The sequence below is a fragment of the Camelus dromedarius genome, chromosome X (genome assembly GCF_036321535.1).
Source record: "Camelus dromedarius isolate mCamDro1 chromosome X, mCamDro1.pat, whole genome shotgun sequence".
In the NCBI taxonomy this organism is placed as follows: Eukaryota; Metazoa; Chordata; class Mammalia; order Artiodactyla; family Camelidae; genus Camelus; species Camelus dromedarius.
Genome location: NC_087472.1, coordinates 18590916 through 18613371, shown reverse-complemented (window position 1 = coordinate 18613371; position 22456 = coordinate 18590916). Strand labels below are relative to the sequence as shown.

Here is a 22456-nt window from a genome sequence, read left to right as displayed (position 1 = left end):
TAATTTAAAATAAATAAAAATTAAATTAAACAAAAAATAATAATGAGCTAATAATACCTACCTCTTAGGGTTGTCAGAGAAATAAATGAGATAGTGCATAAAGTTCCCAGCACAGAGTGACAATAAACGGTGGGGTTTTTTGACCTTTTTTTAACCACCAAGGTACCGAGCTCAAGGATGGGCATGGAGGCTGCGTTGACATGTGCTAGTCTGCAGACCAGCTGCTGTAGCCCTGAGACATATCCAAGATATCGAAGCTTCCAGAGGGTGTTGGGATGCAGGGCAGAGGGGGCCAGCTCTGGTGTCTAGAGAGGCTAGGGATGGGGAGAAAGCCCACCTGAGAAGCCTGAGGCAGCCCTGGCCTTGCCCAGCTCACAGTGCGATGATCAGCTCTGGGTATTATTAGATTTATTTTAGGCAACTCCCTTGGATATCCATGGGCTACTAGAAGGAAGAAGATAGGGCCAGATTCAAAAATAAAGAGTTTAAAGTCCAGCCAGCTTCTCCCCAATTCAGGATTAGAGGCACCTTCCTCCTCCCCAGCCCATCAGGGGAAGCAGTTGCGGGTATCGCCCATTGTAGCTAAACCATCTCCCCTCTCACTCGCTGCCTCTACCGCTCTTGACCCTACCCTGGACTTACTTCCCAGGTAGGTCCTGATCAGCTCCCCGACACTCCCACAACAAAGACTTATCACCTCCACAAATTCCCTTTCCTGTCCCCTGCCCCTAACCATCTCTCTAGCAACCCTCTCTGACAGGCCCCAGCTGCCCTTCCAACTCACTCACAGAAACCCTGCCCAGGTTTCTCATGTAAGTGCAGGCTGCAAGGGGGGGCTATTAGAGGCTAAGGGGATTAAAACAAAAGCTAAAACAGGTTTGTAAAGGGGAAAAAGGGCACTGATCACTGCAGTCTCAGTGAGGTTCAACATTTTCTCCCTCCCAAGTCAGGAAATTCAGGATGAGGTATGAGGTTTCCTAGCCAGGGACGAGAATTGGCTCTCCCACCTCGGCCTCACAATAGAGGCCACCCTAGCTTCTCACACAACTTTGTCGGCCACGTTCTATATTATTCAGCCAACAACACAATCAAGTGGGAAGGAACTACCTCCCCTAACACTCCTCCTCCAGGAAGGCCCTAAATAAGCGGAATTCTATAGCACTTGATATGTAAGCTTCACCTTTTCCTATAACTTCAGTTACCAATACAGCATTTGTATACCATTGCCCCTGGGACCTGCGGGGATAGCGTCAGAAAGAGCCCAGGGCGATGGCCCTCACAAAGGGACAGGCAATTTGACTGTGGGAACCTGGCGAGGCAACTTCCTGACTTCCTGTGCTAAAGAAACCCCACCATCAGTTCAACCTAAGTGCAGGGGTCTGGCGAGAGATTTGAAAGATTTACGTTTAAAACAAAAACCCAATAACCACCCCCATATCAGCCTGACTCTATATAGTCAGCCCTCTATATGCTTAAAACGGAGAGATCATTGGTAAACTTCATCCAAAATGGCAAAAAAATCCTAAAATCGTTGTTTCTTATCTCACAAGAGAATGGAGTCAGCAATGCAATTTCTCCAAAAGTTAACCCTAGCACGTGGTCAGTTTTCAACAAGTACTTATTGAATGTTAAATAAAAGGAAAACTCATTTCATTCAAGTGACACTTGGAATTATTCAACCCCCTTTTTCTGTCTACACTTGCTTGACTGAGGGGCAGCGGGTTATGCCGGAAAACTTCTCTGGACTGGAGTCAGAACATCTGGATTCTGGTCTCGGCTCTGCCAGTAACTGTCTACGTGACCTTAGCTAAATCACAGTACTTAATTTTTTGGTGAGAGAGAGAGCAAGAGTAAGGACAAGTGACACAGACTACCTGATCAGTGCGTTCCTTTCAGGTAATGTCATGGACAGAGCCCGGGTTTATGACAACCATGTCTCTAGTTTGGGGCACAAAACTACCACCCACTTAGCCAAGCTGGAATGGGAAGATAGCTGAAGATGGGCAGTGGCTGGCAGAAAAGGCAGTGGGAGCGGGGCTTGAAGACAGCAAAGGGATATGGAAGGGTAGGGAGGTAGTTCTACGTCATGCTCCAGAGATGTATTTGTAAAACAGCTTCTAAGTCAAGGCCCCCTCACTTCCTGGCCATGGTGGAGGGTGAGCTCCAAGCTTTTATTTATTAACTGAGCAGAAAACCCCCTAAAACTAGAAGAAAGATAAACAAAGGACTTGGACAGCCAGCTCGCAGAATACAAATGGCAAGAAACATAAGGGAGGGGAGAGGTGTCAAAAATGTTTAACCTCATTATTAATGGAAGAAATAAAAATTAAGACACCGAGATACCAGTTTCCAGCTAGCAATCAAATTACCAGATGTTTAAATGAGATGTGTTGAAGTAGGCTCTCTGATACAAGGCTGGCAGGCAGGAAAAACTAGAACAGCCTTTTGTACAGGAATTTGGTCATATTTATCAAGAGCCTTTGAAAGAACTCCCTCCTTTGACTCAGTAATTCTACCTCTAGGAATCTATCACTGATATGCCCATACATAAGGAAGTTCATCACAGCAATATTTATAATAATGAAAAATTGGAAAACTCTAGAGGTCTGACAATAGGGGAAAGGTTATGTACATATTATGGAGTCATTGAGAAGTACTGTCAAATAACTTCTAATGATATGGAAAATGTTAAGTAAAAAAAGCAGGATTACAAAACTCTATTTGTACTTGAATTCCAGTTATGTTCAAAAATATATATGCAAAGAAAAATAGACTAGCAAGAAATATACCAAAACATTAACAGTGATTATTACATTTGGCAGTGAGTTTATGAGTGATTTTTTAAATCTTCTCAATTTCCTGTACTTTAAAAATTTTCAACATATGTTACTTAAAATTTTTTTTTGAGAGCCTAAAAGTTGAGAGTTACGTTTTATTTGGTGGACATTTTTGAGGACTTGAACTCCTTTGAGCCCGGGATGATAGCCTCTCAGATCACTCTGAGAAACTGCTCAGAAGAGGTAGGGGAGGAGCTAGGATATACAGGAGCTTTACAACAAAGACCAGGTAGTCGGAACATTAAAAGATTACTTGTTAACTAAAGAAAACCAAACACCTCAAGTTAAAAAATTTAGCGCTTTTCTATGTATGGGAGGAAGCAAACATTTGGGCTCACTGACTTCATTCCTTTGACAAGCACCTAGCTATCCAGGGCCAGTATCCTGTCCTTTCTTATTCTGAGTCCCCTCAGAGGGCACCACTGTGAGTGGCTGCAGAGCCCAGGCTGCAGGCTTGTCTTTACTGGGGGTGTTATTTTAAATTGAATGAGCATGTGTCACTTTTAAAATTTAAAAAGCCTATTAAGGTGCAAGGGGAGGAGAGTTTGTTTATTTTCTAAGTTTTCTAATATTTAGAGATAGAAAGGGACTTTAGAGATAATTCAGTCCAATGGTTCTCAACTCTATCAGTCCCAACCCTCCCTTGGTATATATGACATTTTGTAATGTACCCTTTGCCACCCTGGAATGAATTTCATAATTAATATAATCTGCTTATATGCATAGTTACCAAAATAGCAATATAATACACTAAGTATAGTGTAAAGGAGAAATATAAGGAAAGTAGTTTATAATAAGGTAATATGCATTTCAGTATGCAAATATCTGTGCAAGACTATACTAAAAGATCCAACAGTCAGATGCTTCCACTAACATATGTGGATTCACTGTGAATGCAACTGCTACAAAGGAAGACTGATACAGGTACAGTGTATTGGCCACTTAAAAATCCATTAATGGCTTTGCTGGTGATGACATGATTTTCAAAAGTCACAACTCTTGGTAAAGTTCTGAACAAAATAAAGTATCATCTTCTCTCAATTTACATAATTGTTGCATTACTGGAAATTCAGTGTATATATTAAAACTGCAAAAACATGTTTTGTGTTTATTTGTATAATAACTAGGGCCAGCTAATTATACTAGGTTTTTTCACCTACATGTTCTATAGGGCATTTAATGGTTTACAGAAGCAGATTTCTAGTTCTCATTCCCTTTTCACATTTATCTAAAACAAGAACTCCACAATGACTCTCTTTTTTGTGTGTGTTGGGCTTGCATCCTTTAAAACTAATGATGTTACAGTTTTAGCCTTTGAAACTATTTCTAAAACCTATTGCCTAAGAACAGCAAGCAGTTCCTAGAATGTATTATCAAAACTGACACAAAGGCTTCTTCAATTATTGGAAACACTGGTCTTCTTTAGTAGCACCAAGGCACAAGAGCAAATTATCATTAAAAAAAAAAACATTTACTGTGATCCCTTGGTGATTTTCCTTAGCCCAGCCCTAGCCTCAGGGGTATAAAATGAACTGAGCTGGAAGAAATGGACTAACAGGACCAGTTCATGGGGAGAGAGAGGGGGGCTAGGTTGCTAGGTTACCACTTGAGCCAATCCAAGTGGTTCCAGAGGGGTACCAGACACAGTATAGGTCCCTCTCACTGCCCTGCTAGGCTGAGGGCCCTCTCAAAGGAAGGGGGTCAAAAGGTGGGGGAGGGGTCCAGTCACTCACACTAGGCACAAGTAAATAAATGAGGCAGAAGCACAAAGAAACAGACATCCCTGTATTTCTAAAACCATTCAAGTCTCCACAAATTGGCTGCTCTACCCGAAAAGAAGGATCTTTTTATTACGAAACACCAGAGACTGAAAAACCCACCACACATACACATTTGTAGGCTCACACAAAAGTGCAGAGATTTATATATTAAACTGCATTTAAGGTAGAAAATAGATTTAAAAACAAAATGCTTCTTTTTCCTCCAACAAGGTAAAGAGATTTGGTCAGTAGGAAAAGGGGCCTTAGGAGTAAAGGCAGGAAGGTCAGAGCGGGAAGAAGGGAATTTAGCTGCTATAGAATTAAAGCCACCACTGGCACTGGGGGAAAAAGCAAAGGGGGAGATGATTTTCCCCACTAGGGCAAGGGGAGTCCCAGGGCCAAAATGGAGATGAAAAAAAGGCCCCGAAGAGCTAAATTCCACCAACTTCCAGGGGTTTTGGATCCGTGCCAACCATCCTGGGTGCATAGGAAACTTAAGGAATGGGGAGGAAGGGGAGAGGTGGAAAGAATGTCAGCCATTGAAAAGAGTCCAGAAAGGACTAATTCCTCAACCTCCCCTCTGATCAGAACTCAGACTAGGAACAGTGCCGGCTGGTACACAGTATGAATGGGACAGCTCTTTAAGCCAAGGTCTTAAATGCAGAAGACATAAAGAAGAACGAGGGCAGGGAGTAGTAAAAGGAAGAAGCTTTAAAAAAAATCATTTCACACTAGTGATAAGGAGTTTCCATTCTGACCCTTCACCTCAGAAAAAGAAAGCTTCTCTAACTGACCCAAGGGTCAACAGAAGAGTGGTTGAGGTGAGTTGAAGGAGGAGAGAGAAGATGGGCTGAGACAGAATGGGCTGAGAAATGACTCAAAAGGGGTTCAGCTGAGTGGCAGATTAACTGGCAAAATCTAATATCTTCCCAACTCTCCAGGTTCAGCCTTATTTTGAACTAACTAAAATCTAACTACAAGGACAAAACAGAGTGAGAAAAAGAATGGGAAAGCAGAGGCAGATAGGAAAGGAATCTGAGTCAGAGTCTCAGTCTCTCTCTCCCTCTCTTTCTAAGGATTGCTAAACTTGATTCCTGCTACAAGGAAAACAGGAAGACATAGAGAAAAATCTGGGAGCGGCCAAATTTCATTACTTCCAATTAACTGGGAAGAGTGAGACAGAAATTGGTAAGGAGTCTTGATTGTAGACCATTTAAAAAGAAATATACAGCATCACTTGTAAAAGAACACTAACAAAATATTTCCAAGGGGAGGCCCCAATGAGCCTATTTTAATAACCAAGGCTCATTTGCAATTAACAGCATCCATTTGCATAAAAACAATATCTTAACAAAGAACTTGTTCTCTTAAATTAATATAAATCCCGACCCTCCCAATCTTGCTAACACTGTATATGGCCTTAAAAGCCCTTTCTTCATAGTCCAGAATAAGGTAAACCTCAACCCAGAATGTAGTACAGATCAATGAAGGGTTTGGAAGCTCTCTCTCCAACCCAAGGGTCCCCTGGAAAATGGAAGTATGGGGAGTAACAAGCCATCCCTTCTACCCCCACCCCACCACACACCCCCACAAAGATACTCACACCCCCCATTGTGGTTCTTGAAATGGAAGGGGGAAGGAGGAGGCAGGCAGTTTGCATTAGACACAGTTTAATCACCTTCAAATAGATTAAAAGTTCTGGTTTACACTCCCCCCCCTCCCCATAAGTCATCCAGACAGGACCCTGGCTTAGAAAGAGAAAAACACAGGTGCTCTAGGAAATATAGCCACATATAATACATAAATCTTCTTCCCTGAAATAGAGCAGGTCCTGAGCAGAGCTGACTGGGGGCCACAGCCCACCCCCAGGGTGAAGTGGCTCTGGGACTCTGCCGGTGGAAGTGCTGGAAGAGCGGGGCTCGGAGGGCGCCCCCGGTGTGGTTACCAGGCCCGAGGCGGGCCAAGGCCTTGGACTGGGTTCCCTGGGAGGGCAGCGGTGCTGGGCTCCCTCCTCACTCAGCTGAGGCCTAATGGAAGTACTAGTTATCCTTTTTTTTTTCTTTTTTTTTTCTTTTTTGAGGGGACACGAGGGAGAGGAGAGGAGAGCCTCTCTGTGCCTTGGTTTCCCCATTTGTGCATACAGGGCCTCCACAGGCCTCACACAGGGAGTCTGAGGGGGTAGTGTTGAAGTGAGCACTGAGGCTTCCTCTGAGGAAAAGGAATCGCCAAAGTGCAGACTTTTATTACTGCCGTCCCTGCTCCTCATGGGAGCAGGAGTCAAAAGGACAAGAAATTAAAAGGGGCTAATGAGAGAGGAGGGAGATGAGACAGAGAGTGTGAGGGGCCATGCCATTGGCACCTCATAACTTCTTATTGAGAATGGCACAGGTATGGAAAAGTTCCTGGGTAGTCTATGAGAAATGTAAATTGTTATCTATAATGCAACTACTTACATGTATTTCATTGGAAAGAGTAGGGCCCTGGGGTGTTAGAGAGTGGATGGGGGACAAAGGAGAAGCTACACGAATAAATACAACAAGTGGAAGCTACCTGCCCCATTCCTGAAAGGATTTGTTGGCAATGTTGGCACTTTGTAGCCAGGAGAATCCTTCAACCCCACTCTCCAACTTCCTCCATTCCGAAGGCCTCAAGAATCCAGTTAGAATTCCCTGGCCAAAGTTCTCTGTGACTGCCTCTGGACTCATGACATGCAGCAGCTTGAGAGGATTTGAGCCAGTCTCAAGAACCTTTAAGCCCAGAACTGGACCAGTGACTCCAAGCAGGAGAGCTGGGATCTGGAGGGAAGAGAAGGGAGTCCAAGGAGACTCCGTTGTGGCTGAGGCCATGGAAAACCAGAGCCAGGGCCCAAGGGACTCATTTGTCCAGTTACCAGAGGTGACTGACATCTTCTGCGATTGCTTGGAGTCAGTCCAGAAATTAAAAAAAGCTTGCAGCAAGAAAATGCCAGTTTGCAACTGGGTGAATAAAGACCAAAGAAAAACAGTAATAGGGACAGCTTACTTGCTCTCTGTCTCAGGTTTATCTTCTCCCCTTAAATCTCTCACAGCCCTAATCAAACACAACAAAAGTCTCTTCCATAGATAGGCTACTTCTCAGCTTCAGTCCCCTCCTGCGGGGGCTCCGGGGGCTCTGGAGGGGGCATCTCTTCGGGAGTGCTGGTGTCCTCCGGCATCTCACTTGAGCTCAGATGGTCTGTTGGGACCTGAGAAGGAAAAGATATCAAATTCAATACAAGGCTCTCCCTCAAAAGCCAAATGGAGAAAATCCATAGGCACTGAACTCTTTGTCTGAATCCATCAACCACACTGATGCTACAGATAACACAGCCACTGACACCAAATTCAGAACGAAGACTCAACTACTGTCTTCTCAGCAAAATGCAATTGAAGTTTATTTGAGTTCTATTCTTAACTGTATATCCTGGACAGATTTTCCATTCTTATTCATGATAATAATAAAAGGGACCACACATAATTACACAGACCACATTCCCTCCTTCACATCAGAATGTTATAGCATACTTGTCTAACAAGGCCTGACACAGTGGTTCTCAATTTTCTTTCTGCCCTAACATATCACTAGACTCACTAGAATCACTAGAAACAGTGATTCTAACCAAAGAGGCTAGGGTGGCAAAATCTTGAGATGGTATATCTGGTTTGAAAATGCCTCCTGAGTGATTCTAAAATACTACCCTTCCCCACATTCAACTGAGCATCATTAACCTATATTGTTATGATTTAAGATCAGAGCCATCAGAAAAATAATATTCAAAGTGGTAATAATGATATATAAACATGAGTTTGCTATACTTCAAAAAAGAACACTCAAAATTTAAGAAAGACAAAGTAATGAACAATTATCTACCTTACAAATAACAGTCACTTAAAAGTAGGATTTGATTTTAAAAGAAAGCTCCAGTCTATTAAAAATCTATTGGAACTAATAAGTAAGTTCAGCAAAGTTCAGGATACAAAATCAATGCACAAATCAATTGTATTTCTATATACTCCCAATGAACAATTTGAAATAATCTCATTTATAATAACATCAAAAAATAAAATACTTCTGAATAAATGTAACAAAAGAAGTGTTGAACTTATACTCTGAAAACTATAAAACATTGTTGAAAGAAATTAAAGAGGACCTAAATAAATGAAAAGACAGCCCATGTTAATGGCTTGGAAGACTTAATCATGTTAGGATGATAATATTCTCCAAACTGATCTATGGATTCAATGCATTCCCCATCGAACTTCCAGCTGGCTTCTTTGCAGAAATTGACAAGCTGATCCTAAGATTCATATGGAAATTCAAGGGACTACAGCCAAAGCAACTGAATAAAGAATAAATCTGGAGGACTCACACTTCCTAATTTCAAAACTTACTACAATGCTACAGAATCCCAGACAGTGTGACACTGGCATAAGAATAGACGTATTGATCAATGGAATAGGACTGGGTCCAGAAACAAACTCTCACATTTACAGTCAATTGATTTTTGACAAGGGTGCCAAGACAATTCAACAGAGTAAGAACAATCTTCAATAAATGGTGCTGAGACAACTGGATATCTACATGCAAAAGAATTTGAATCCCCTACCTCATACTATATATAAAAACTAACTCAAAATGGATCAAAGACCTAAACATAGGAGCTAAAACTATAAAACTCTTAGAAGAAAACAGAAGCATAAATCTTCACAATCTTGAATTAGGTAGTTTCTTAAATCTGACAACAAAAGCACAAGCAACAACAACTAACAAAAAGATAAATCAGACTACATCAAAACTGAAACATTTTGTTCTTCAAAGGACACCTTCAAGAAAGTGAAAAGACAATCTACAGAATGGAAGAGAATATTTGCGAATCATTTCTCTGAGAAGGGACCTATACAGAATAAAGAACCCTTACAACTCAACAATAAAAGACCCCAAACAACCCAATTTAAAAATGAACAAAGGCTCTAAATAGACACTTCTCCAAAGAAGATATACAAATGGCCAATAAGCTCATGAAAAGATGCTCAACATCATTATTCATCAGGGAAACACAAATCAAAACTACAGTGAGAAACCATTTCACACCCACAAGGATGGCTAGAATCAAAATTTTTGGACAATAATAACAAGTGTTGCTGAAGATATGGAGAAATTGGAACCCTCATGTGCTACTGGTAAGGATGAAAAATGGTGTAGCCACTTTGGGAAACAGTACAGAAGTTCTTCAAAGGTTAAACATAGAGTTACTACATGACCCAGCAATTTTACTCCCATGTATACAGCCAAGAGAAATGAAAACATATATGTCCATGTAAAAACTGGCACACTGATGTCCACTGCAGCATTATTCATAATCACCAAAAGGTGGAAACAGCCCAAACGTCTATCAGTTGATGAATGGGCAAATAAAATGTGGTCTATCCATATAATGGAATACTATTCAGCCATATAAATGAAGTACTGCTACATGCTACAACACGGATGAACCTTGAAAATACAAAGCTAAATGAAAAGAAGCCAGTCAGAAAAGACCACATATAATACAATTCCATTTATATGAAATGTACAGAAGAAGCAAGTCCAGAGCTAAAGAAAGTAGATTAATAGTTGCCTAGGGATGGGGCTGAGGGATCTGGGGGGAAAAGGAGAGTGACTACTAATGGGTACAGGGTTTTTTTAGGGGGAAATGAAAATGTTTTAAAATTGATTGTTGTGATGATAGCACAGTTCTGTGAATATACTACAAATCAGTGAATCCTACATTTTAAACAGGGATTCTACGGTATCTGAACTGTTATCTCAATAGAGCTATTACAAAAAAAGAAAGTTCAGATAATAACTTTTTAGGAACATACTTTATAAGGCATATCTGAGCAGGACACTGGGAGAGTTTTCATAACATTTACATATTCCAGTGAGGAAGCTCCCTTCTACCAAAGTAATCACACCAGTAACTCCAACCCACTTCCCTGGCCCCTATCACGGCTCCTATAGCATTTCATGCTTCCCTCATCAAGGTGCTTTCACAACATTGACAAATAGCCTGTCTTCTTGTGTCTCATCCCCACTAGAAAATGAGCTCCTTAAGAGTGGGGGCATCGTGTGCCTTGTTCACTGGTGTATCCCTAGCACCTAACACAGTGGCTGGCACAGGATGTAGAAGAAATGACTAGATCTTTTGTTTTTAATTTTTTTTTAGAAATGTCTAGATCTTAATCTATGTCAAGGGCACAAAGATCTTAAGGTAATGTCAGGGCAGAAGCAGAGACAAGGAAGCTGGAGTCACTGGACACAAAACTGCCTAATTATATCTCTAAGGTATAAATTTAGCCTACCCCTTCTATTACTGACTCAGTCTTAAAGTATTAAAAAGTCAGGAACACTCACTGGGCTCTGAGGCAAGAGGCTGCTACTGGTCTCTTGAGTACTGGGAGGTCGACTTCCGCTTTCCTCCAGGGGCAAAATACCCCTTCGATCCAGCACACTGAAGGAGATAGGAGAGTTAACAAAGCACTTTGCATCTACCTCTCCACTCACCCCACTGAACCTTCCTGTGGGTGCTGGAAAACGTAAACCTGCTCTTGGCAGTCTAGCTTGATCCTAGCACACATCTCCTGTCTTCCATTCACTTTTTCTTCCACAAACCAGGGAATACCATATTAAGGAGGGAACAAACAGATGAAATAAAAATGAAAGGTCATCCTTAAACAATCAGCCCATGGTCTACGGTCCACATAGATATGGCATCAAGGGACAATCCTTGGGAAGACTTGACACCAAGAAGTCACATTCAGAAGAATGCATCAGACCAGGTGACAGGATTGGGTTGAGTTGCCTGTCCCAGGAGTTCTGGGACCTTCCTGTTCACTGAGTACCTGGGGGGCAAGGGGCCACACAGCACTTCACAGCAGTTCTTCACAATGTTGCCGTGGCTATAGGGATTCTGGACACGATTCTTCCCTGTCCATGAGCCTTTGATCTGCAAGATAACAGCCAAAGCTTATATTAAACATTACGCTGAAGAAATACACACAGCATGGGAAGATGAAAAAGTTCTGGAGATGGATGATGGTGGTGGTTGCACAACAATGTGAGTGTACAAATGCCATTGAATTGTACACTTATAAAACGGTTAAGATGGTTCCTTTTATGTAATGTGTATTTTACCACAATAGAAAAAAAAATATATGCATAGCCATGGAAAAATATTCACAATAGAGTGAAAAAAGCAGATAACTGAACATTTACGTATCATTTCCATTTAAAAATACCTAATATATTCACATAAACAAACATGGGAACAAGTCTAGACAAGTCTAGAAAGCCTATAGATCATATCACTAACAAAGGTGATGTCTAGGAAGTAAAATTACGGGGACTTATTTGCTATTTTTTGCTCATCTGTATTTTCTGATTTTCTACAATGAATATGTGCTAATTGGTAACTTTTTAAAGGTAAAAATTTACTCAGTGCAACTGTCCCTCTCCATTCCAAGTCCAGAGGCAGCAGGTAGCTTTTAAGGACCTATGAACAGCTGAAGACCTCATGCCCACCCAACCATTCAATCTTTTCTTCCTAATTCCCTACAGGCACTCAGCTCCAGACAAAGCAGTCTGCCTTCTCTTCCACACATCCGATTTATCAATCTCTCATACCCGGTTTCTGCCTGCCTCAACCTCCCAAGCCCTGGAGACTGAGTTCTCTAGCAGGTAATTGGAGACTAGGCTTTTGGTAGAAGAACACATGATAAGGAGAGAAGTTGACTCACGTCTTCATTGGTTGTCTGGTTGAGAGCCACAAGGAAAGTGTGGAATCCAGTCAGTCCCACGACGGACCAGAGTGTGAAGAAGCAAATGAGAACTTCTAGAACAGTGAAGTGATGTTAAGGAACGTTGAAGAAGCCACACCAGGGGACTTGATGCCTCAGTTCATACTCAAGGCATCAGTCACACCATCTTTACTCCTCGGAACATATATCACAAATGGCCAAGTATCCATATGTAACAACAGATGAATTCTAAACTCGCTGGCTATATCCCTTATGAAAGGTAAAGGACCTCTGTTTATTCACTACAAGTAGATCTCTAACATCTCTAGTGTATTCAAGTGTTTTTCTGCTTATTTGTCATTGGCTCTTTGAAGGGTACATTTAGGAGCAGTCCAAAGCTAAACAATGTTGGCCACCACTGCCAATGGGAAACACACCAAAGAACATACTTTATAAAAGAAAAAACTGGTGGGAAAAAACAGAGTATGATTTATAGAAATCTCATCTGAATCTCCTTTTCAGAAATGTAACTGCTGTACAAAATAAGCCTTAGCTGTAACAGGAAGGTAGGACTTCCAGTAAGTGACACAAAAGCTATATTGAGAGCAAACTGCAGCCCACTAGAGAAGTTAAGGCTGAGCCTGGGATCAGAATGACTCAGGAGGGAGGCAGTGGAGACAAGGGTGAAGGAAAGACCTCCCTTTAAGCCCTGGCCATCTTCCATTTTGGTTGCTACCACTAAGGCGACGTTTTTTTTTTTTATTTTAGACGTTGGCATTCTCTGACATCTGAAAAATGAGACGGTGGAGAACCGCAGAAAGAAAGCACACTGAAAAGTAGTTTAAGAGGGCTTCCCAGAGACATACTGCCAAGGGAGGATATGTTCCAGGAGTTTCTTTCAACGTCTCCAGGAAGCCAATTTTCAAGGATTCTGTGAAATTGGGAGGAGGAGTAGAGACAAAGATTAGTAACTTTAGTAACAAATACACACTTATCCTAGTGTCGACTCACTTTCTTCCCTCCCTATCCCTAGTTACAAGCTGGCAAGAGAGAAGCCCTCATTCAGGCAAAGGACTCACACCTCCAAGCTGGTACTCCCTTGACTAAAGGGTTCACCTTTCCAATGTAGGACCCAACACTGGACTAGAGATCAGGCAGAAGCCAAGCATCCAGCTCCCGTCCCTTTTCCCTAGCCTCTAGCTACAGGCATGGAGGGGGATATTCATTTATAGATGAAAGAAATCAGAAATATCCAAGAAAAATCCTCTCTCTTCACCAATCTGTATCTCTCCATTGTTCAAAAGTCCAGCTCAGAACTCATCTCTTCCCAGGAAGCTGCCTTGATTAAGACCACTGCTTTAACTCCACATCTCATCTGCTTTTGGGCTGTTTTGTGTGTGTGTGTGTGTGTGTGCATGTGCATGTGCAGACACACAGGTGTATATTTTCTGTCTTCCAAAGTAGACCATGAGCTACTAAAAGACATTCTCTGGCAAAACCCCTTCTACCACCTGACACAAGGCAGGTCTTACAAGGTAGAGGAGAGGACACATACAGTCAAAAATACATCCCCAACCTTTGGGATCACCTCAGAAATGCCTAGTACTCTAGGTACAGACTAGTAATTGTGGTCCCGGTACCCAGCAGAGGGCCACTGAGGTGGCCAGCATACTCAGTAAGTATTGACTGATGTGAGCTGGGTTTAGAGCCCTGCTCAAGAGCAGATAGCAGTGCTCAGTTCTACTGGTCCTAAGGCGCCTTTGCAATGGTAAAGTCCCACCAGGACATGGAAGCACTCCCCTAAGCTGTCCTCAAGTCTTCTCCCACCCCCGAACTCTCTGACAACGACACTGCCCTGTATACTCACTGAGGGCCACATAGACGATGTTGAAGGCGAAGACATAGATCGTGAGGAGGGAGAGAGAAAGGATGAAGAGGTAGAAGTAGCGGTAGTTCCTCTTTCCAACACAATTCCCCACCCAGGGGCAGTGATGGTCGAAGCGCTCTGTGGGAGAAAGAGAGAGTCCAGTGCCAAAGCCTCCAAAATGAAGCACAACCCTGTCATCCACTTAATACCTAATTCAAAGACCCCTAGTAACACTGCCTACTTCAATTGTAAAAAAAAAAACCACTGGTTTTTATTTCATTTTTTCACAATGTTTTCATAGCCATCTCATTTGATCCCCACAATCATCCTGGAAGTTGGGCAAAAAAAGATATCTTTTTCTCCATTTTACAGATGAGGAAACTGAGGCACGGAGGGGTTAAGTGATCTGTCTCACCACCAGGTAACAGCAGAAACCTTGCTTTTCCAAAGAAAAATCTTAGTAGGTGCATCTACTAACTACAGGAAGAACAAATAGGTGTAAATAGCCAAGGAAATTTTTGAAAAATGAGTAGCGTGGTTTTTCTTAACCTCCAGTTAGTAAAAAAAAATATAAACCTACAATACTTTAAATGGTGTGGCATAGCTCAATGGAATGGAAAGACTCTAGAATAGACAAGAATTTACAGTCTGAGAATGGCAGTGCTACAAAACCAGCGGTGAAAGGAAGTATTATTCCACAAACAACTCGGCGGCAATTGGCTACTTGGTTGAAAATAAGGTTAGATCGTTTTCCCCTCACACTATTTATGAAAATTAATTCCAGACGAATTAAAGAGTTAAATGAAAAAACAAAGTGAAACCTTAAAATAGCCATAAAGAATAGATGAACATTTGTCTCCTGTATGGAGAAGGACTTTCTCAGCATAAAAGTAAAGGAAGAAAAAAAAGTAAAGGAAGAAAACATCAACAACAAAGAAAAATAGATTTGACTCCATACACTTTAAAAAATATTTCATGTATGTTAAAAATACTATGAAGAAAGTTAAAGAGAAAAAAAATCCAAAGGAATGTATGTAAATTTTGTAACTCAGTCTAAGAAGTCCTTACAAATCAATAACAAAATACAAATACTCCTTCAAGAAAATAGTCAAAGGCAAAACAGCTAATAAATACCATATAAACAGATATTTAAATGTTTTCAGACTCACTAATAACTCTGCAATACTGATACAACGATAAGATACCTTTTTGCCTATCAAAATAAGAATAAAAAATAATATCCAGGATAAGTGAGAATGGGGTAGAATGTACACTCTAATACACTGTTTGTAGGAGTATAAATTGAGAGAACCTTTCTGGAAAGCAATTTGGTCAAATGTATCAAGAGCCTTAATAATGCTTATACCCCTTCAGCAGAATAACTCCATTTTCAATAATTTCTCATGAAGAAATAGAGATGTGCACAGAAATTTAAGTTCACTAATTTTTATTAAAATTTTTATTGTGGTAAAAGATATAAAACATACAATTTGCCACTTTAACCAATTTAAAGTGTAAAATTCAGTGGCATTAATTACATTCACAATGTTGTGCAACCATCACAACTACCTATTTCCAAAAATGTTCATCACCCCCAAACAGAAATGCACTACCCATTAAACAGTAACTCTCCATTTTCTCCTTTTCCCAGCCCCTGGTAACCTCTAATCTTCTTTCTGTCTCTGTTAATTTGCCTATTCTAGATACTTCATTTAAGTGGAATCATACAATATATGGCCTTTTGTGTCCGGCTTCTTTCACTTAGCACGCTTTCAGGCTCATTCATGTTGTAGCATGTACCAGCACTTCATTCCTCCTTATGATTGAATAATATTCCATTGTATGAATATACCGCGTTTTGTTTATCCATTCATTTGTTGATGGACACTTGGATTATCTCCATCTTTTTTGCTTATTATGAACAAGGCTGCTATGAATACTGATGTACAAGTATGTTTGAGTTCCTGTTTTCAATTCTTTTTGGTATTGTTATGGACAGAATTATGTCCCCCTACCAAATTCATAGCCCTAATCCTGAATGTGACTGTATTTGTAGACAAGGTCTCTAAGGAGGTAACTAAAGTCAATTGAGGTCATAAGAGTGGGGCCCTAATCAAATGGTATCCTTACAAGAAGTGCGGAAGCACAGAGAAAAGGTCCTCTGAGGACATAGCAAGAGGGTGGCCACCTGCAAGCCAGAGAAGCCTCACCAGAAATCAACCCAGCTGGCGCCTCGATCTTGGACTTCTAATCTCCAGCACTACAAGAAGATAAATTTCTGTTACTCAAGCCATTCAGTCTGTGGTATTTTGGTTATGGCACCCCAACCAGACTAACGCAGGTATACACCCAAGGTTCCAGGGTTGGAATTGCTGGGTCATATAATTCTATGTTTAACTTTTTTGACGAACTTCCAAACTGTTCTCCACAGTGGCTGCACCATTTTACATTCCCACCAGCAATGTATGAAGGTTCAAATCTTGTCACGTCCTTAAATTTAGTAATTTTGATTGCAGCGTTATAATAATGAATAAAATGGAATTGTGAATAATATCTACTGGTAGGAGACTGCCTAATTAAACTAGAATATAACCATATGATGGATTATGCAGTCATTAAAAATAATATATTCAAAAAACATTGATTAAAGATGCAGAAAAATGCTCAGGATATAACGTTAAGTGACAAAGGCAGGACTAAAAACTCTATTATGTGTGATCCAATTTCACATACAAGAGAGAGACTAGAAGGAAATATAGCAAAATGGAGAGTAAGTTTGGGATTAAGTTTTATTTACACTTTCTGTACTTCCCATATTTTCTACAATGAACATGTACTATTTTAATGAATCATAAAAGCACAAAGAATAAAATATATCATTTTTAAAGCACAGTGAGCCATGTACCAACCAAAAAATAAGACTCTAAGAATGGTGCCTCTTCTGGTTAAAGGGCTACAATATATCTTTGCAGAAAAGGGAAGATAGCCTTACTATAAGTAAACTTACCATATAAAAAAAATCGGAAAATGTAGATTTATACAGATATATTTTTACCGTATTATAAATCACATCTTTTTCTGATAATACAAGTAGTACATACTCATTGTAGAAAACTTGAAAATAATGTTTTTCTAATGAAGGAAACAAAATCACTTATAACCCCACAACCTATAGATAACAAACAATAAGCATTCTGGAGTACCTCCTTGCATATTTCTTTATATATACTTGTATTTTTAAAATGTGTAACTGAGATCACACTATAAATACAGCCTATCTTCTATTTTATTTCATTTAGCTTTCTGGTATGAGTTTTTCTCATAAAAGTCTACTGTATGAATGTCCCACAATTTATTTGACCATTTATGTACTGGTGGACAATTAGGTTCTTTCCAATTTTTCATTATGATAATAATCTAGAGATAAATACATCCATACATAAATCTTTCATCACATCCCTGATTATTTTCTTGGGCTAGATCCCGAGAAAGTGAGTCACTGGCATTAAAGGGTATACATGTTTTAAGGCTTTTATGAATCTTACTATGCTGCCTTCCAAAAAGTTTGTTCCAATTTACACTCTTACCAGTGTAAGATTAAGCATTATCAGGTTTTCCTTGCTAATTTTCTAGATTAAAAAAGATCCTGTTTTAATTTTTATTTCTTTGATTTTTCAGTAGAGATGAACATTTTTACTAAGTAATTGCATTTCCTGTTTTATCTGCTGTCCATATTTCTACTGAAATGTTAGTGCTTCTTTTTTTAAAAAATCAATTTGTATGCATTCCTTATAGTTAAGAATACTAATAAAGAGAGGGAACTCTTTATGAAAACCTTCACATCACACTTTCTTGAAATATCAAGTTTCCTGGCTCATTTAAAATGACTTTCAATTTATAAAAATCCTATCTACATATAGCTTTTTACCATATAAAGTAAGATACATCTCCCCAACCTTAACCTAAAAAGAACTGGCTAATAAGAGGAAAGCAATGTACTCAGGCGTGCTCCGTGGCGTATATAAAGAATGCTGGAAGGATGCCCGTTGATAATATAAGGAATTGCACATACATGCCTATCAATAGACATATTTACTGCCTGTCTTTTTCTCTTTTCCAGGGTTCAGCATACATTAGGCAGTGATTACAACCAAGCCACATATATGCAGATAGAATCACAGACCCCTGTATTATGCACACATACAATCGCCACCCTTGCAGCAGAAGCAGAGAAAGAAGAAATGAGGGTTTTGGAATCAGACCCATTCTAGCTTCATCTCCTACTAATTATATGAACTTACACAAAGGTGCTTCACCTATTTCCTCATCTGTCAAACAGGGATACTGCTTATCTTATGGGGTTCTTACAAGTCTTAAATGAGAGAAAGGGATAGCACTTAGCACAGTGCCTAGAATATAACAAGAATTCAATAAATGCTAGCAATTTTCTTCTTAGGAACACTACTTACTTAGCCCTTCCTTCCCCGATACTGCCCTCCAGTGGACTAGGAGTCTCCTCCCCCTATGTAAGACAGGTTCCACTGGAAACAGATCCAGTAGAGGAAAATTGAGATTTGAAAAACAAGTAAAGTTTATTTCCTCATTTGCCAAAGAGGTTGTTTTTTTAAATTTTAGAGTAGAATATATTTCAATTACGATCAGATCTACGGTAGTACACTGATTGACAATTGTTCAGAACCTTGTTTCCTATCTAAAGTTTCCTAACTAAATCTAGCTTATTTCCTATCTAAATCTATCTTCCCACCCACCACTGATTTTTCTTGAGAAGAATCACCCTGACCCTCTTCTTTAACTCAGCCTTTCCCCCAGAGAAAATCTCTTTGGTTTTACTCACCCACACAATTGTCACAGATGCTGCAATGAGAGGCCCGGGGAGGCCGGAAGATCTTGCACGTGTAACAGTATTTCAGTTTCACAATCTGGTTGTTTATCTGGAAATTCTTGATACGAGGGGGTGGTCGCTGGCCTTGGGGCACCGCACCATTGGTAGCTTCTGTAGATCAGTAAAGATAGGTAACGTCACTGTTAGCCATTATATGAGCCCAAAAGTCTCACTACCTCTACAAGAGCAATGGGAGTAATCAAAAGTTCCCTAGGACCACTGTCTTCTCCAGACTGGTATTTTTAGACTAGACTCTCACCATCACAGAATATCCTCCCAAAATTCCACCGAGTGCCATGCAATTATTTTGTGTACATGTGAAAAAGTGTTTCTTCAAAATTTTGGCTGATTACAAAGGAAAACACTCATAAAAGAAGAAATACAAATGGCTAAAGAAATATGAAATGAAAACATCCACTTTCCTGATAATCAAAGAAATAAAAATGAACACAAACACACTATTTCCACCTCTTATATTAACAAATATTAAAAAGAATAAAAATACCCAGCGTTAGTAAGGATGAGGAGAAGGTATTTTTATACATTACCTGTAAGCAATATGACAGTGACTACCAAAATTTTAAATATGTGTACTTCTAGGAACTTACCAAAATTACAAAGAGACATACAGGATATTTGTCACAGAGTCCCTTTTAATAGTGAAAGACTGAAAATAACCTCAATGTCATAATAGGAGGTTGGATAAGCAAATTATGATACATGCAGGGGATGGAATATTATGTAGCCATTTTAAATGATGTACACATTTTAAATGACACAGGAAAATATTCATGACATATTGCAAAATGAAAATGTACACTAAAAAAGAACACGTACAAAGGATTTTATCTTGCAAAAGTAAAATACAGGCATGAAAAAAAGACTGGAAATACTTAGAATCAGGAAAACAGTTACTTAAAAATAGGAGTAATATATGTTTATTGTAAAACATTTGGAAAAAACCCAGAAAATTTAAATAAAAGACAAAAATCACTGACAGTCTCTCAATTCAGGGATATTTATGCATTTTGGTGTATTTTCTTCTGTCTTCTCTTAATAGATAAACAGTCATGATTTTGTTAAAATTTGAGATTATATTATAAATATAATTTTATATCCTGTATTTTTCACTTAACATTATACAGTGAGCATTTTCCCATGGTTGTTATTTTCTGAAAACATCATTATTGGCAATATAATATTCCATCATCTGCATGTGCTGCAATTTATTTAACCATTCCATATTACCGGGCATTTAAGTTGCCTCTGGTATTTTGCTATTTAAATGATGCTGTATGCAAAAACTTAAAACATTACAGATGAAGGTTAATCCCCTTTGATCTCCACCGCAATCCTAATTCCCTCTTCCTTTCCCAAAGAATATGTTCACATGTTAAAATTAATTTCTAAAACATCAAGAAAAGAAGAAAAACATGTTAAAGTCTGAGCAGTAATATATGAAGTTGCCGGCATTAATAGCTAGGAAAAAGGAAAAATGATGCATTAAAAATCCTTCCACAGTTATTTGTGAAAATCTCTGATTATTTCCTTTACTAACCCTGAGAGATGTGGAATTACTGGGTCAAAGGGTATGAACCCTTAAAGCCCATATTACTTATTGCTAAACTGCTTCCCAGACAGATTGTATCAATTTGCACACCCGCCCTTCTGCAGCATATGAGAGTGCCTGTCTCATTGCACCCTTGCTGTGCAGAATAATTCTAAAAACAGAATATTTTTTCAATTCACTTTGATTTTAAAAATATCTGCCATATGGAACTTTTTTCCTTTTTTTGCGGAGTGGAGTGGATGCTGTGAAATCAAACAATAACAGTGTGTCACAAGTCTTAAAAGGATGAGGATAGCTAGTCCTTAGAGGATGATAGAAGTACCAGCATGTACTTTAACATTCCTCTGCACGTGCTTTCCATGAGGGCACCTGGGAGATAGAGTTCACGGCTCACTCTCCCCATGAGGCGCGCTATGATGCAAGGAAATCATACGTCTTCTCTCCCCCAACCAGCCCTGGCCCACAGCATACCCCGTACAGGGCTGAATCTAAGTTGACAGAAACTTGCTAACAAAAACATACATATGAACTCAAGAATGCACTCTTCTATTGAGAGAAACATGCTAAAAGCAGAGGTCACAACATGACAGCTCGAGCCGGGGCCTAGGCCCAGTGATCTGGCAAAAGAGAGCTAACCTTGCTAACAGCCTGCTGTGAGACACAAGATAAAGTCAAGGCACTGCCTTGACCTTCAGTTCCTCTATATGTGAATGGAAAGGGGATGCTAAAGGCATAATCCAGACGGAGAAAAGACAACACTCATAACTATCCCTTCCTATCTTGTTCCTAACTAGCCCAGGTCTCCCCCAAACTTCAGCTGTGCCAACACACTTCACCTCTGTTTCCTGCCCACAATTCCTTCCTTACCTCAATCCCTAAGCAGTTTGAGCTCAGATGTAGACAAACCTATGTCCCTTTGGTGCAGCTAAAACAGGCCAAATTAAAAAAAAATCCACTAAGCTGAAGAGAAACACAGCTAAATAAACAAAAGAAATATGAAATCTTGGAGGCTTTCAAAGCACCCTAAAAGAGTATCAAATTAACATGTTGTACACCTTAAACTTACACAATGTCATTGTCAATTATATCTCAATAAAGCTGAGGGAAAAAAAGAAATCAAGTAGAACTGCAAGAAAATATTTCTTTGACAATAGCATTCATATAAACATTAGGGATAAACTCAATAGGAGAAGCATAGAAATTAAAGAAAACTATAAAAATTTTATTAAAGGGTATGAAATTCAGTCTGAAATTATAGAAAGATGTACAATCTTCTTGGTTAGGCACATAATAATTATACAAATGTAAATTCTCTCAAAAATAATATATAAATGTAATATAATACCTACTAGAACCTCAATACATTTGTCTTTTTAAGTAAATAAAATAATATTAAAATCTAGGCAAACAAAAACAACAACAAAGCACGTAAAAGAACAAAAAGCTAACCACAGACTGGTGCTCCACTGGCACAGCTGTTAGTCTTCCAAGTCCTGGGTCCCTGTCTTTTACTCTATGTGGATGCTGACTCTAGCTACTTGGGTACCAGATTCGAGAACAATTTAGGTAGGCACTGTTGCTGGATCTGGTGGGCTCCCAGTCCCTCCCAGTCCCTCCCAGTACTGGCATCAGAGTCTTCTTTCCCAGTATGAGCTCCCAGGATATCCCCTCCTTGAGCCCTGGGATGTTCTGCTTCAATTCATGAAGGCACCCTGGCTCCTGGGTA

General features: G+C 39.7%; 1 protein-coding gene across 2 annotated transcripts in view; it reads right to left on the bottom strand.

The window, feature by feature from the left end:
- Positions 1–6250: 6250 nt before the first annotated feature.
- ZDHHC9 (zinc finger DHHC-type palmitoyltransferase 9) overlaps positions 6251–22456 on the bottom strand; it is a 28918-nt gene continuing 12712 nt past the window's right edge. For both annotated transcript variants that reach the window (XM_064482734.1, XM_064482733.1), the window contains 7 exons: positions 19113–19271; positions 14258–14395; positions 13275–13321; positions 12391–12495; positions 11497–11600; positions 11009–11105; positions 6251–7820 (listed from right to left, as the gene is read on the bottom strand). In XM_064482734.1, the coding sequence (XP_064338804.1) occupies positions 7704–7820; positions 11009–11105; positions 11497–11600; positions 12391–12495; positions 13275–13321; positions 14258–14395; positions 19113–19271 (767 nt within the window). In that variant the 3' untranslated portion in view covers positions 6251–7703. The remainder of the gene's footprint in view (positions 7821–11008; positions 11106–11496; positions 11601–12390; positions 12496–13274; positions 13322–14257; positions 14396–19112; positions 19272–22456) is intronic.